Source organism: Haplochromis burtoni, unplaced genomic scaffold (genome assembly GCF_018398535.1).
Source record: "Haplochromis burtoni strain Fernald_Lab_line unplaced genomic scaffold, NCSU_Asbu1 Contig_27, whole genome shotgun sequence".
Classification (NCBI taxonomy): Eukaryota; Metazoa; Chordata; class Actinopteri; order Cichliformes; family Cichlidae; genus Haplochromis; species Haplochromis burtoni.
In genome coordinates, this window is record NW_024582388.1 from 583,712 (window position 1) to 600,692 (window position 16,981).

A 16,981-nucleotide genomic window follows, 5' to 3' on the forward strand; every position below is an offset into this window, starting at 1 on the left:
AGATCTTTAACATAGTTAAAAACAAAAGGTAGTGCTAATGCATCTGAACCAGATTATTAAGAACAAACCTGAAAAATATTCTGACCCAATTCCTCTAAAATTCTCTGAAGCAGCGGTCCCAGGCCTTTTGTTTTAATCTTGCTTTAAAGATCTCTGTGGTTAAGAAATAGTGTAGAGAACATTCGTCTATTCTCTACTTTCAGTCACAGGATCCCTAAGGAGCAGTGGTGGCTGAAGCTCCGTCCTCTAATGAAAATCCTGGCCAAGTATAAGACAAGCTATGACGTGTCCGACTCCGGGCAGCTGGAACACGTGACGCGGGTCCGACCCAAAGACAGCAACACCTCAACGGCCATCTGAACCGCCTCACTTCCACACGCAGAGCTTCACTTCAACAGGACAACAGCTTCACAAAACAGTGACGGCTACTCACTCACTGACTGATCAGCTGCTGACTGACTGCAAATATGTTAAGGTAGATTATAAAAGATAGGTTATTTTAAAAGCTCTATTGAATGGTAAAGTCACGGCACTTTTCAGAGGGGATTCTATATTATGGGTCATGGGATTTGAGATTTTATTAAGTAGTGTGAACTTCCTAGCAGCGCTAATATTTTATTTTATAGATCCCTAAAAGTATTATATAAGTAAACACACATATATGGACCCTGTTCATTATGTACTGTATAAGTATTTAGATTTTATCTCCTAAAGAGTAGCTATATCTAATTTTATTACTTGAAGATATGTAGCTGAGCAAATGTTGTGTAAACACAGCTTGGCTGAAATCCGGCTTTTGTCACCTTTACCTTGTACTGCACTTTGAGCCCCATATTTAATACGACCCCCTAAAGCTGCTTATACAGAGAGAATATATTTCACGAGGATCACATGCTTTCAGTGCCGCACTTCAAGCATGTTGGCCAGGTTGATTATAAAATGTTGAAACTTGAAGGATGTTTTTCTTCTGGGGGTTTTGGGACGAACTGGTTGTGTGTCCTGTCACCTGCTAATTGTGTGTTTGTTGTGTTGTTGCCTTTGCTTTTTGTATCCACCCTGGGCGTTGTGTCTGGCATCTTGTAGTGGTTATCTGTAAGTAGGGTCCAATTGGCTGTTGCTGTAGCTCCTCAGTGAGACGGAGAGTGTCTGAGACTACGCAACATTTATGTGCTGGCAGTGTGACGTGTTCTTTCACAGAGTAATAAAGCATTTATTGTGTTGAAACTGTAACTGTTTTGTGTTATTGTATCTCACTTTTATGTGGTTGGCTCTTTGTATTTGTTTGATGGGAGGAGCCTGAGATGTTGATTGTTGGATTGAGTCATAAATTAAACCGTAATGTTGTGCAACTTCACACAGACACCAGTATAACTTCTATCCATTCATTTAGACATGGGCTTCAAAATATCTGCAGCCATCTTGGTAAAGCAGTAACTAGCAGAACCATGAGATTTACTTAGGTTCAAGTACTCTGGCAGGAAGTAATTCTGTAAAAAACAGTAAATTACCAGGACAATGGGGACACTGATTGTGGAAAGAGACCATCCATCCATCCATTTGCTTCCGCTTATCCTTTTCAGGGTCGCGGGGGTGCTGGAGCCTATCCCAGCTGTCATGGGGCGAGAGACAGGGTACACCCTGGACAGGTCGCCAGTCTGTCGCAGGGCTAACGCACAACGACAGACAACCATTCACACTCACATTCACACCTAGTGGCAATTTGGATTATCCAATTAACCTATCCCCACAAGCTGCATGTCTTTGGATGGTGGGAGGAAGCCAGAGTACCCGGAGGGAATCCACGCAGACACAGGGAGAACATGCAAACTCCACACAGAAAGACCCCGGCCTGATGGTGGAATTGAACGCAGGACCTTCTTGCTGTGCGGCAACAGTGCTAGCCACTGTGCTGCCCACTGCCTACTGTTAAAACTACCTTTAAATTATTTGAGCCCAGGCAGAAATATTACACAAATATCTTAAATACTGGACCAATTAAGTCAATATTTGGGGAAACTAATTTCTTTCCCCCAGGAATAAAGTGTTTTAATGACTCACCAATGACAGATTTTGTATTCCAATGTCATGATGCAGCATTTAATTCTAATATGTACATAACAGAATATGAATAGGCAGTCATACAAGTATTTCAAATGGCAGACACTGATTAGGTAACTTTCTTCCTCTTTCTTTTGTGCGGTTCAGCTTTCTTTTTGCCACCATTTAAAACATTTCTGAGATGACACTTGTTCTTTGGATGACCACTTTGAAAATATCTACTGACAGTCCTATTTTATAATCCATGAAGGATCTTTTTTAATAACGTCATTCTCTGGGCCCAGAATGGCAACGCCACACGTCTTCTGACCAGCACTGAGGTACCTGCAGAGAAAAACGAGGGATTATTTTGTGGGCATAAGAAAGCTCTACTTGTTGTAAATAAACAGCAGCATCTTGACAAATTGCATTTTGCAGGATTGGTCAGTTTTACCTTTCAGCCACATCCACTAGGTTTTTATGGTCAACAGCAAAGAGTCTTTGTCTGTGACTCTGCTTCATCTCGTCCGTGACCCCACTGAGGAACTGACCCATGCCTGCACCAAAGACAGAGTCACAAGCTTTACATCAGAACATAAAGAATGCTGAAATTACAGCTTCAGCTAAGGGATCCATTCGCTCTATAAATTCAACTGTATATTATTACTTCAAGTCTAAAATGATGCAAAATAGTTAAAGATGGGGGAAGGTAGCATGTGCACCACACTGGCTGTGAGAGTCTGAATGTAAATTTCTGTACAGATGCATAAACACACACAAAATTTACTCTATTATGAAACCTTTTTTGAATATTTACAGATTCATTCTCATGCAAGGACAGAATGTGTTAAAATCCTTTAAAGGTTTGATGTAAACTGATCCAGGCAGCTGCTTTCAGGGAACCTCTCATCACTCAGATGGCACCTCACCTTTGTCTGCGGGGGCCACAGGTGAGTCCACCGCTGAGAAGACTGACAGTTTGGCTTCGTCGATGTCTTGCTGGGTGAACTTTCCTGACTTTGCCCACTCGATACCGTTACCAAAAGCAGATAATGTCTGCACTGTGTTTGGATCCCTTGGACACAGAAGAGACAACACATGAGGTCAAAACTCTCCGAAATTCTTCTCATAATTTGAACTTTCAATGTTTCCTGCTTTCCTTCCCTATTGATACACAGTAAACCTTTGTATTGAACTTCTACCCACCTGTAAGAGTAAAAAGTGAACAGGCCTCCTCCTATCTTGGCCCCGCCTCCATAAGCTCCGCCTTTCTCACGGATCTCTCCATGAAGAAACTTTGCTGTCATCATCCTGGCTAAGATGCACAAACTAATGAAGGAGTAAAGAGAAAGTGTTTACTGCATGCAGTTATTACAAATGCATAACAGAGAAAAAAAAAGCAACACATTTTCAGTAAAATTAAGTTAAAGAACACACTAAAGACGCCATAAACTGTGTTACAGTTATTTACCTGCTGTTAGCAGGATGTAATGATATCGTTACCTGGCATAGTCCTTGTGGGAGAAGGGCACTGCGCGAATACTCTCACTGACAAAGTTGACAGGGAAAGGCATCTGAAAGAAAGTCTTCATTGGACATGGATGGAAAGTTGGCTCCTGAAAAATGTAAAACCGCAAATTAATTTAATTCTAAATCAGAAATGGATTACTTATTGAATTATGAAGATGTTAATTGTAACAAAACAATTCTTCAAAAATTGATCAGTGGATTAAGAAAGAAATAAAGAAAAATGTAACTATTGAACCTACTGATATTAGTTTTCTTCGTGGGCCATTGTCATCCAGAGGGTTTATCGGCTTCTGCAATAAACACAAAGATTATTATTATTATTATTTTTTTAAATTGGATTGATTATAACAATGAATTAATTCATTTACACATATTTTGTTTTCCCTGTTCAACTTCACCTCAATAATATTTGGTCTGACAGGTTTGCGTTCCTTTCTGTTCTTAGCCACATCCTTTATAAAACCCTCCAAGTGTGCCGCTGCATCAGATACTTTCTCTGGAGTTGAGTTGATTGCACATCTATATGGACACATTTAAAATAAGAAGCGTTGAGTACCTGATATGTCACTATTTTATAGTTCATTATTTACAGTGAAATAAAGATAAAGTCTACATATAGCAGGTGTATTATGGACCCACCTCATGTTGTTTGGGTTGAAAAGGTGTATTTTGAGCCTGGGTAACGTTCGGATGATTTGGCTGAGGTCTGCCATCGCAGCTGTTCTCTTCATAAATGTAACCTGTTGTTAGAAGATGAAGTATTGGTTCCAAAGTATTGACACCATCACATCTCTACCCTTTGTTGCAGAAATTTAAAATAACATGGATAGTGATTTTTTTTACAGTACATTTTCTTTGACACAAGACACTGTTGGATGGAGTTTGGAACCAGGCCCGGGGAGCGTGCCTGAGGGCGAGCGCCTAGTTGCTGGGACTTAGTTCATGAGGCCTGGGCGGGCCTGGCCCCGAAAATGCATGGCTTGGTGTTGAACCAGTCTCCTGGAGAGGGACTTGAATCTGTCTGAGTCTGGAGTTGCCCTTGGTGAGAGGCGGTAAGCTGGGGTGGGTATCTAAGTATCCCCTCAGCTTGCTGCCAATATGTTGGGGTTTTTCTGGTGGATGAGAGGATTTATTCCTGGCGCCTTCAAGACAGGAAATAGGTACTGACTGTCATCTGTAGTCCGCAGGCTGATGATTGCCTGAACATGGTCCATTGCACTGAGCTGCAGCTACAAGGTGGTTGGTGCCTGTGGTGGTGGTAACCCCCGAACCAGATGGTGGACACCTGAGGTGGAGGGAACCATTAGGCTGAAGAAGGAATCCTATCCGGCTTTGTTAGCCGGTGGGACTTTGGAGGCAGTACTTAGTAAGTACTTAGTGATGTGGACACAGTACCGGTCAGTCGAGGTGAAGAGAGCTGAACATAAAAGCAAAGCTCTTAATTTACTGGTTGATCTACATCCCTACACTCACCTATGGTCACGAGCTTTGGCTAATAACTGAAAGAACAAGATTGCAAATACAAGCGGCAGACATGAACTTTCTCCGAAGGGTGACTCAGACTATAGCCAATACACTTCCACATTGAAAGGAGCCAGTTGAGGTGGTTCCCTGAGTCAGATGCCTCAACCACCTATGTCCCACTGGGACACACTGGTGAAATTATATCTCTCAGCTGGCCTGGGGACACCTTGGTGTTCCCCCGCACATGCTAGAAGAGGTGTCCAGGGAGAGGGAGGTCTGAGGATCTCTGCCTAGGCTGCTACCTCCACAACCCGGCCCCGGATAATTAGAAGAAAATATAAAACAAACAAATAAACAAGCAAAGCAGCTTTGTGGATAGCTGGGTTTTTCTGAAAGGTTAAGCCTTTATTACAATGTACAAAGATACCTGTTCCATCCCACCAAAAGTCTCCTGGAGGTCTCCAGCTGGAGTGAGGTGACGACCCGCCCGAGTCATAGCATACAGGTGACCTGAGTATGCGATACTATTGGCCAACTCCTGTGCTGACTGCATCACCAGCACCCTCAGGCGCTCCTCGTCATCAAAGTGAGGACTAAACGACAAAATAAGACCCATTAACTGACAGTTCCATCTGTTGGTGTCGCTAGCAGTGGAAAATGTAAAAAGCTGGGAGGAGTTACCTGTTGAATATGTCGCTCCACAACTGAAACATGTGAGGAAGATTCCTCTCCAGGCACGAAGAAGATAAGAGGATACCCTGAAACAAAAGGTAGAGATCCAGATGTTCAACCACAGCAAGGAAGTGCTAAGAGCTCACTGAAGTGTCTTTAGAGATAAAGTCTTGGTCTAAAGTTTAATTCTATCCTTATTTATTTGATTTATTTATTTGAATTATTTGATTATTTATTATTATTTTTTATTTGTTATTTCTTTTCAGAGAGGCCAACAGATTCAGTTCATGCCACTGTGCACTGTGTAAAAACACAAGGAATCAAGCTGAAAGCTACTTTCTGTTTTGCATTTTGCACACAGCAATGATCACAGATAGAAAGGTGTTATTGGCTTAAAACACACTTAGCTGGCACTGACCTGCTCATATGTATCCAGCTCGTTGCAGTCAGTGATGACCTGAGTGGAAACAGACATGCCCCCTGTCCTCAGCTCCATCTGCTGGGCCTGCTGCCTATAGTCCAGAGCTCCACAGCCCATCCTAATTAAACAGACAAACATATGCGGACACACAAACAGACATTTGAAAAATCTTTAATACTCCATTGTGCAATCCATTTGGCATTGCATCACAGTCTGATAATTTTTTTCAACAACCTAATCTTTTTTTATGTTTTCCACTGTGATTACACCACAGCACACTTATCTTATTAAGGTCCCCAAAGACTGTGTTCACATGAGTCAACACCAAATATTAACAGGCAAACCAGAAATCCCAGAAGAGATTACCAGCTCAGTGCTAAACTGGTTTTCAAATAACATTTGAAAATAAAATAAATATTCAAAGCTGAAAAAGAATTCAAAGATCAGCTTCAGTCTGTAGTATTAATCAGCACAAAGTAATCCAGAAAACTTGATAAGTATTTCATTTGGAAATATTTAAAAGTATTTAAAGAATGATGTATCAGCAGGAAGAGATATTTACCAGGACTCCTGAGCGCTAATCCTTGCTAGTAAGCACCGCATTTCAGATTCATCTTGTTCTGGTCTTGCAGACCAACAGGTTACTCACTTGGTAATAACACTGCAGAAGAGCGGGACGAAAACCTTGAGGTCCTCTGGAAGGGTGTTAAGATTACACAAAGCTCTGAAGTACACCAAACCATTGGTGGGCTGCTCACAGTACTGGACCGGAACGCCTCCTATGAAGAATGAGAAAGTGCTCTATATACAGTTTATATAAGACAACAGTTTCCATCACACGCTCTTTGTAAATCAGCATAGACTCACACCTGCAGTGCTTATTTGAACAGGAGTGATGGGTATCGTTGGCTCGATGTCGCACACTTTGAGTGCTGGCAGGCAGGAGACATCCTGGGTTTGACTCTGAGCAGCCAGCAGCTCCAGACCTTTCCGAGAAGAAAAATCACATTATACTAACATCTACTGAATGCAGACCTGTCTTAATATACAATGCTTCAGGTCAGTAATATTCAGTTTAACAGATTACACCCACGAGTGATCAATCTTCTGGCAGTTCAAATGTTACCTTTCTCATAGATCTGCTTTCTGTCGCTGTCAGAAAGAACCTCGATCTTCTTCTGAAGTTTCTCCTCCTCAGCTTTGGCCTGTTTCTCCAGGTAGGACTCCTCTGGGCTCATTGACAGAGTCAGTCGGTGTGTGTTCTCCTAAAGGCCAGTCAATGACAATTAATCCGAGGTGGCATCCTTTGTTAGCAAATACCTGCTCTGCATTATCCTTGTTAAAGCATTTATATATTTATGTTATGTTTTTTCATTTGTTTCACGAAAGGACTCAGGAAATGTTTTTTGATACTACAACATAAGAAATAAACTGTCAACTATGAAAAAAAGTATTTTATTATACTCTCAGCCTGTAACTGTGCAATTTATCTTCCCAACAATGTTAAATAGTAAAGCCCTGAACCTGTAAGTAACATAATTTAATGAAGACATACAAACAATAATATTTCAAACACTATGTGCTTAAATCACCTTAAAGTATTGCCTGACTTTCTCCTGGAGAAAGCCAGGGTTTTCCTTCAGGGCTTGTCTGAACTTGGCAACACTGTCACTGATCTGCAGCAGCTCCACCGGGTCCCCATCATGGTTCCACGATGAAGCTATGTACTAATAACATAAGATGAATAAAGGTTTTGGTGAGGAATTTACTAGGATTATTTACACCTTATAATATATAAAACTCTTAAACACTGTACCAAAGACAGCCTCCCAAAAAATAACAACAGTGAAATTCACATTCTTGATTTGTACAGAATTTAAACGAAAAAACAGGGGAAACAAACATTCAATGTGAGGTTTTATGCAAAATGAACACACACTAATAAACACAGCACTGCAAAGCCATACTTGGACGTAGGCGGTATGTTTTTACAACTACAAGTGCCCTTGTAATTGTAAAAACAAAATAAAGGTCACAGATAAACAACAGTAAACTCACCGAGGCCAGAGACAGGCCGAAGTTTGTGGTCTGATGTTTAATCTGGATCTCAAGCTTATGGATAAGAGCCTCAATCCTTCTCTCCTCAAAGCCATTCCTTTGTTAAATGACAAGTGTGAAAATTATTCTTTGGCTTCTTCCTTCTTTCCTGTTTTAGCTTTTTTCAACAATTAAATCTTAAGTCATACATATGCTTTAAACCCTACAGTAAAGATCCTGCTGTATTCTGTCGCTCACTCTGTGCAGAGAAAGTAAAAGTCCTGAGGTATAAATGTTACAGAAATATTGTTTTTTCAGTAAATTCAACAAGTCTGTCATATTTTGTAAATTGTAACTTATAAGTGGCAAAGCTGTGCCTCCTCTCACTGCTCACCAATGGAACTAAATGCTTAACCAATTCGTGAACACACTCAAAAAACAAAACAAAACAAAAACATTAGAAAGACCCATGACTTTTATTTTGCCCAGTAAAAAATTGACAGATTTTCCAGCATACAATGTTTTATTTGTTTTCCTACATTTTTAAAATCTGCTACATAAAGTGCAAGATAACAGTTGCTGTATAGGCTTTAGTTTGTTACGCCAAAGAAGGAAATTTTGACAAGAGAGCAGACTTGATCAGGGAACTTACTCTATAATTTTATCGATGGTTTGGCTGATGATCTGCTTCACTCTCTCTATATCCTCCTCATCAACTCCCTGCAGTCCGATACTGAACGACGCCTCTTTGGTGCTGCCATCATATCTGCAGGATGCAACACTTGTATCAATATTCCACAAGTACATGCAGGTTATGGATGCTTAATTGGAATTCTTGTGTAACAAGTGGTAAGAGAATTTGTGAAGAGTAGGTAGGTAGGTATACAGACCCAAACTGTATGCATCAGTTATTAAACTTCCAACAAAACTGGTGAAATTAAAGGTTTGATGTGGATGTTATAACGCCTGCACACACACCCAACAACAGAAGAGAAGTCTGTTCCCAGTTTGGGTTCGATGAGAGATTTGTAGAAGGGAGAGTTTGGCCCAGAGATCATCAGAGAAGACAGCAGGCTGAGAGTGAGTCCTTCAAATGCATCAGTGATGCTAAAGAGAGAAACAACAATAAGAAAAAAAACCACCCATTTTTACTGTCAGGAACACTATGGGAGAGTCAATGTTGAAACTTTAACAGGAACTTTCCTTAATGTGTGAAGCACTGTGTCACAGTGGGTTCTTATGGGTTAAAATGGCTCTTGAAAAATTATCTACAAAAAGGACTATATAAAACAACCTAATTGAAGTTAAAAAAAAAAAAAAAAAAGATCAACTCTAAAAGAGGAAGAAGTATGTGGGGTTACATCTCATGTTGAACTGATTTTTAGCAGATATCTCTACAGGACACAGCAGGAAATAAATGATATAATCTTACTCTCCCAGCAGATAGCTCACACACACTGTGTTCTGCTTGTTTGGATCTGGAGCCAGAGGATCAGGACTGCAAGTCACATGGTCCTCTTTCTGGGAGAAAAACAAATATTCACATATCAAATATTCAACTACCTTTTGTAGCAACTAAAAGCATTCTTTGAAATGACAAAAAAGAAACAGAACTTTGTTTATCTGATTCAAGGCAAAATTAGAAAATTAGAAGTAGATTATCACTCCAACACACTGCAGCAGAGACACTAATATGAGCTTACAGGACTGGTCCAGCGTGGCTGAGAAGGAACTTCTGTTTTTGGGTCGATGCAGTCAAACTTGGACAAAGCTTCTTCTTGAATCTGCTTCAGATGAGGTTCTAAAGGCAAATCTCCATAAGTGAAGAACCTAGATGTAAGAAAACATTTAAAAACATAAAAATCTCGTTTGTTTATAGGGCAAGATATTCTAATGTTCCCAGTTTACATTTATTTTACAAAATAACCCCAAAACGCTTCAACCATAATTAGTCATATTCTTACAGTAACTCTGGATGATTTATGCATGTGCCTATTTACCTTGCGTTGCTGGGATGGTAGTGTGTGGCATGGAATTGTTTAAGTTGCTCCCATGTAAGGTCAGGAATGGCCAGAGGTTCTCCCCCTGACACCACAGAGTAGGTATGGTCAGGATACAGTTTGTTCTGGAGGTGCTGGGCGTACAGACGCTCATTGTCTGACTGTAAGTACACAGAGCAAGAAACATTATTCTAAACTAAACATTTATTACAAACATCTTCTGTTTTTATAAATGAAAAAGCTTAAAGTTGGTTTGCAGCAGGCACTCTGTTAATTTTGAACAAAGTCATACTTCTTACTCTTTTTTTTGAGTCCACACACAGACACAGTGTAACCCTGTCTCCAGTGTTTTCTTATCATCCACCATCTTATCAGCTCAAGGCTAAACGCTGTTTATTTACACAGTTAAAGTTCCAGAGTGACAATTTTTATTAGACAAAGAAAAAAAGGAGTGCTGTTCAGAAGAATTTATTACTTTCCTGCTTTTTTTCTTATTCTTCTTTTTTTTTTTAAAGTTATGCAGTCGTTAAAGGCTTCTGTAAGTGTGAACTGCCTCAAGCAGTTTTTATTGATTTTTTAAAAAAAAAGAAAGAAAGAAAAAGTCATATGAAAGTAAAGTATTTCTCTTAAGTATGAAAAAAAAAAAAAAAGAGTTGTTTGCTTTGCATTTGATGGAGAGTTTGTAACCGAAAAGTACCCGAGGTGGGGGAAAAAAGAGCATTTATGAAAATATTATATTCTATACATTTAGAAGCTTTGTGGCTGTGTCAACTTACAAAAGCACCCTTCATTTCATTAAACACTACTCCTTTAAACATTAGAGGGGAGTTGTTATCTGTGGGGTCTTCATTCTCCAGCCTCCAGCCTTCCTGCCTGGAAAATAAACCACAGACAATCAGATCAGACAGCCAGGCTTTCTTAGCTGGCTCAACAAAAAAACCTAAAACCCCAGTCGGTGATAACAGGTATTATATTGGTGGTTATTGGTTTTATCTTTGAAGCTGGGCTTTCTGCTTCTGCCTGTGCTCACATAAAAACTAGGGTTTCATGAGACATACGACTGAACAAAATGATCACTGAGTGACACCAAGTTCAACCAGAGAGGTGATGATGATGATGATGATGACGACGACAACTGGTAATTAAAAATCTGTAACGAACCAAGAATTAACAGTAAAATGTAACCTTGTTGTAAAGAGAATAAGAGATTACTGCTGCAGAGGTTTCATCACATAGAGCGACAAAATTAAGATTTTAAATTTAACACTGAGTGAAGTCGCGCTGCTGTTTTATTTCTCAGGTGTCGACAGCACAAAAGAAATCTGAAACTTTAAACTGAATACATTTAAACATCAAAGTTTACTGTCCCACAGTCTAACAAAGGAGCCGCCCAAATCACTTCAGTTTGTCTTCAGATCAAACAATGTCTCATACAGTTTGCCCTTCTTTAACTTCTTTAAGTGATTTTTGTACGGTACACTTTATCAGCTTGTACATATGAAACATATTGTCCAAGCACAGACTCTACATTGTACCTAAAACAATAGTAACAACAGTAAATAAAAGAATTGTTGAAAGCATGGCACTTCTGGACGACTTCAAACTAAAACTTGGAGATTCATGCTGATTTAGCCAGATAAATAACGCCACTTTGCTGACACAGAAACCTCAGACTTTAATAGCTTAATGAGGCTGATTGACTTTAATCTAACTTTGTAGTTCACCCCTCAGCTATCTTCATTTCATCAGAGAGAACAGATCAGACACACAATCTATACTTCTCATCACTGAAGTGCCACAATAACGGCATCATATCTGAAAATAAAACTTGTTTACCGTTTTGCACTTGATTGCAGTACAAACTTAATTGCAGTTACTCACCAGAAATCCTGCTCTCGTAAACAAGGAAAAAAAACTGCATCCAGATACACCGATAGAAGATTCTGGAAGTCCTTCCCATTTTGGGTTGAGAACGGATACATGGTGTAGTCACTGGCTGTTTATGAATAATGGGAAAGGTCTCATCAGAAGTGTGAGAAATAACCAACAATCATTTAGAATACCTTTCATTTTCTTTTGAAGCTGAATGATAAAATAATGACTGGTTTTTGATTAAATAACCACTTAGCTTGCACTTCTGAGAATTAACTTTATTTGGTGCATGGAAACACTCATTGTTATTACTTAACGCAATAAGTAAATATAAAAAGCATAAATAACATAAATTAAGAATAAATATAAAAATCCAAATGTAAACACATTACTGTGCAAGAATTTACATGACTAATGAACAAGCTTTCACAGCTTTTCTCTCGTGGACTTGTAGGTCACACAGTCAATTGACGTCCAAGTTATGCTTCCATACCTGTGAATGCATTCATGAAGGTGGACAGCGACCTATTGAGCATCTTGAAGAAGGGGTCTCTGCAGGGATATTTCTCAGATCCACACAGCACTGTATGCTCCAGGATGTGTGGTACCCCTGTGCTGTCCATGGGGGTCGTCCTGAACTGGACACTAAGGGAGAGAGAGAGTTTAAGTATTTTTAAAAGGCTAGATTGTTTTTATATAGTTTTGTTGTGACTTGAGCAAAACAAACAAACAAAAAAGCCCCACAACGCTAACCTGAAGAGGTTGTTGGAGTCATCCCGTGCTGCATGCAGATACTGAGCTCCAGTTTTATCGTGCGTCAGCTTCACTGCTGTGAGAAACAGGTCAGGGACCGCTACAACCTGGGAAGGAACAGAATTAGTAGCTTTGATCACAAATGGTTTGAGAGCAGGTTCATAAAGGATCATAGCTCACAGCAAGATAAATGGAAGTTCAGTCAACAATAAAAGAGATGTCACAACAGATCTCTCACATTTTAATAAGTAAATGACTCATTTACCTGTAGAGAACAGTTCCACATTTTTGAAACACGTCTTAAAATATTTTACAAGCTAACCCCACATAACTTAGTTATACTGCATTAATGTCACCTAACAGAGTCAAGCCAAAATTTAAAGTGTTCCTACTTCTTTGACCGTAAAGCCGTGGATCTTCTGCCCCGGTTGGTACTGAAGGGCTCTCTCTCTGGCTGAAGTGCTCTTCAGCCTCCATGTGTGCTGCTGTCCATTGAAACTTAAAGAAAAAAAGGAGTGCAAAGTTTAGTAGATATTTTTACAAAGAATATAAAATATATCATACAAAATAATCATAATACATAATTTAATAATGGTTATTGTGGTTTACAGTAGATGCCAAAGTTTCAGTTATGATGTTCCTCTGAAAATGTTGAGGTTAAAGGGCTGGACTGAAAGCCAATGCCCAAAGAAAAACTCTGAATGACCGTCAGAAAGCCTGGAGAACTACTGCTCAAGAAACATTAAAAATGCCAAGAAGGTATAGCTACTTGGAAAAAAAAAAAAACTATAAAGAAATGAGGGATGACTCAAGACTTTTGAGCACTATTGCACTTTTTTGGGACTTTTTGACCATATCCACCATTTCTTTTCAGACATGCCCACCCAGGTAAGAAGTCTAGTAAGACAATTTCCATTTGGGACCACAGGCAAATACTAATCACAACAAATCTCAGAATGACTTGAAATGGTACAACACCTGTGCCGGCTCATAGAAAGCCTTTATCAAACCCTAAATTAGCTATCGTTACCCGTCACTGGAACAAAATGCAGACATTTAACCTCTACTACAGCTCCTAAAGCAATAATAACTGATTACTGGCTATAAACAGTAACGCTAACTCTGAAGCCATAGGTTCTCATCATTGATTGCATCAGCTTTTTCATCAGTCTTGTTTCTAATATTGTATATAAAGTAACAATATTTGAACTACACATCAAGGTTAACACTGTCTTTCTGTCTAGACAGAGTCGACAAAACACACACACAAAATTCCCTAATTAACGGTTAGCTTCAGGACGACTTGGAAAACTCACCTTAAGTATCGAAGTTTCTGGAACACTGACTTCGTCTGTCGAAACATTGTTACTAAATTAAGTTACTACCCCTACCCTTAAAGTGCCCAGTTTTAAACTTACACACACTCCTACAGGTTAATTGTCATTATTTGACTGAGCATCCTGTGCCGTCTGCTACCTAACATGCCGTGTGTAGCGGTGCCGTTGACGTTGAATGGGAACGTACACGTAAAAATGGCTGCGACACCGGCGCGCGTCGCAGATCTGACAACAGGTTTCTGCTCGATTTCACCGATCCTACAGCACTGCAATTCTACAGTTACCGACTGAGCAGTTTTTACCACGCGGAAAGCTGAACATTCACCTCGAAGCGTCCCTGTTTGTGATTGGTCAAAGTTGAAGAAGAGGAGCTATAATTGGTTAAGCAATGTAAGGTCTCCGAAGTTACTAAACGGTGACTAGAGGGTTTTTTTGAAGGACATTTAAAAACGATCTAATTAGGGACTTTAATTTTGTTACAATTTGTAAAGAACAACAATCTAAATAACGTCATTCCGCTCTCTAAAAGTTTATTAAACTTTAAAAACAAAACAAATACAGTACAAATTTATATTTAATGCAGTTACAAACAACCTCCAGCAGATGTCAGCATAAGATCGCATTAATTTGACAAACGATAATTCTCTTCGAGCACGTTTGAATTAGTTTTATCCCCACCCCCCTTTTTTTTGTAGCACTCATTTCAAAAAGGTAAACTGTGATTAAAAATGCAAATGTACAATTTTGCTTTCAAGCAGTGCATACACAATCTGACCCAATATTTATTTCAAACAATATTAATGTATATATTAAAACACAGTTTTTAAACCCATGTTGCTGTCATGTTTGCCATGAAATTGCAAAATGGTTTCACTGTAGGAGAAAGCTTGAACACGAATAGACCTAAATAATCTCTGTTATGTTCATCTTTGTCAAAATAACGATTAAGTTACTTTATAGCAGACTATTAATCTTTTTTTTTCTTAAAAAAATCATCATGACAGTTGTGCGACTGATTAACGGTCTGTTGTGCCTTACAACTGTGTTAAAATTCCTTTCGATGCAGAGAGTTTTTTGCACTTAAATCCAAGTCTGAGCTGGCTGCAGGATTAGAAATATTTCATCACCATGCTCTATCTGCTTTAGGTTCATTTAATTTTTTTCTAAATTACAGAGTATTTCTTCTTCAGTAGTTTCACAGTAAAAAAAAAAAAAGAACTGTAAAGTTGCCAGTGCTCTATAGCCTATATAAATAGAGTGTACATATACTTGAAACTGTATTCTGGACTAAAGCTCTATCTCACTTTAGGTTCTTTGCAGACTCATGTAGATGCATACATTAATTTATTGATTTGTACTTTCTTAAGGAAAAAAATGGATACAGTGATGCAACACAAAGTAATGTCACAAACTAAACCTTCGTTTTTGCTCATCCCTCACCATTTGGGACCCTGACGACAGTTGTTCAGTTTTTCTTTTCATTCCTATTCACAACTGCACCAGATACAATGTATGTTAAAAGTGAAAAAAAGAAATGCAAGCCTCTGCATTAGATACCCTAAAACGATGTGTTAGAAAGGTTATACAGGTGTGATATATTTATTAGAAACCTTGAAGTGATGCTGCAGAATCACAATGGTATCCTATGGGATTAGAAAAGGTAGCTATTTCTCATTACACAGACTCCCCAGCTTCTTGTTTCTTCTATGCAAAAATCAATCTGCGTCTATTGGCAGCAACAGCCAACAGCCTTTTTTTCTTTTTTCCTTCTTTCTTTCGTTCTTTCTTTCTTTTGAATATCTTTTGAGGCACCCACGGTCATCTCTTGTGTTGCACTGACAGCATGTGGGAGATTTTCCAGCAGCATAAAGAGAAGGCCTTGGTAAGCAAGCAGGAGGGGCTTTTGAAAAAGCAGGAGCATCTTTCAGTGCGGTAGCTGGCTCCAGTCTGTTAGTGCCTGTTCATTATTACTAAAAAAACCCCAAAACAAACCTTGATCACACAAACAAGGGTTAAAAAGGTAAACTACCGGGAAACAGGCAAAAACGATTACAAGAGAAGTAAAATGTAGCCATGAGGTAACATGATCTCAGTGAAGTTTAACAATGTTTTAAGAATTTGTAAAAGTGGACATGGTGTCAATGGGTCCAAAACATTTCTGTTTTTTCAAATTTTGAAACCATCAATCTTTAATCTACAGGAGAAGAAAAACATTTCGGCTGCATGCCTCTTGCCTTGTTAATTTGTTATGATCATGCTTACGCAAAGTTTTGAAGAAGGGCTAATGGAGGAGTGGATCAATCAAGCAGTCTATGAAAGAGAACTCAAGCAGCTTTTTATGTGTTTCTGATGCGATAACAAAAAAAAATGAAAATAAACTTACGCTCATATTTTGCAATGTGTTCTTATAAGGGATTTACTGTAGAAGAGCGGAAAAGTAGCAAACAAGTCTACAAAGTCACTTTTCATTTCATGGTGACTTTAAGGTCAACTGAAGGATTACATAGGCCTCTGTTAGCTTGAGCAAGCTCTATACCCCTACTCCTCTAAAAGCCCTTATTTAAATAAAGTAATAAATACATGCGGTCAAGCTATAAAAACCAGGGTTTTGAAAGCATGGAAAGAAGATAGATTTGACAATATGGCACACAAACAACAATTCAGTTTCCAAAGCATACTTTAGGTAATGGAACAATCATATTTCTCTACACAGGATGAAATGTTGTCAGGAAAGTGAGTAGTATGTTGCTGCTGATGTGTTTTGTCCTCCATGTAATCCACAGGATTTTATAAATGTCGGACTGGCCAGACGCCGGTTCATCCAGGCTTAGGCGACCCATCAGTGTCAAATAGAAAAC

The 16,981-nt window shown here is 39.1% G+C and overlaps 2 protein-coding genes across 8 annotated transcripts in view; one reads left to right on the forward strand and one right to left on the reverse strand.

Annotated features, from left to right (window-relative positions):
• LOC102305234 (ATP-dependent 6-phosphofructokinase, platelet type) overlaps positions 1–1,230 on the forward strand; it is a 67,108-nt gene extending 65,878 nt beyond the window's left edge. For all 7 annotated transcript variants that reach the window (XM_014332310.2, XM_005917999.3, XM_005918000.3 and 4 more), the window contains one exon: positions 204–1,230. In XM_014332310.2, the coding sequence (XP_014187796.1) occupies positions 204–360 (157 nt within the window). In that variant the 3' untranslated portion in view covers positions 361–1,230. The remainder of the gene's footprint in view (positions 1–203) is intronic.
• An 838-nt stretch (positions 1,231–2,068) lies between these two features.
• pitrm1 (pitrilysin metallopeptidase 1) lies at positions 2,069–14,388 on the reverse strand. The gene is made up of 27 exons (XM_005918003.3): positions 14,103–14,388; positions 13,179–13,284; positions 12,787–12,893; positions 12,527–12,678; positions 12,043–12,157; positions 10,938–11,034; positions 10,162–10,322; positions 9,865–9,991; positions 9,594–9,682; positions 9,140–9,268; positions 8,814–8,927; positions 8,183–8,279; positions 7,717–7,851; positions 7,251–7,389; positions 6,994–7,110; positions 6,774–6,903; positions 6,122–6,242; positions 5,713–5,789; positions 5,459–5,624; positions 4,207–4,307; positions 3,966–4,086; positions 3,807–3,857; positions 3,541–3,653; positions 3,244–3,366; positions 2,967–3,112; positions 2,492–2,594; positions 2,069–2,382 (listed from the first exon to the last, which is right to left on the reverse strand). Exons 1-27 carry the CDS (start codon positions 14,147–14,149, stop codon positions 2,289–2,291), a joined length of 3,078 nt encoding a protein of 1,025 aa, XP_005918065.1. The 5' UTR covers positions 14,150–14,388; the 3' UTR covers positions 2,069–2,288.
• Positions 14,389–16,981: the final 2,593 nt, after the last annotated feature.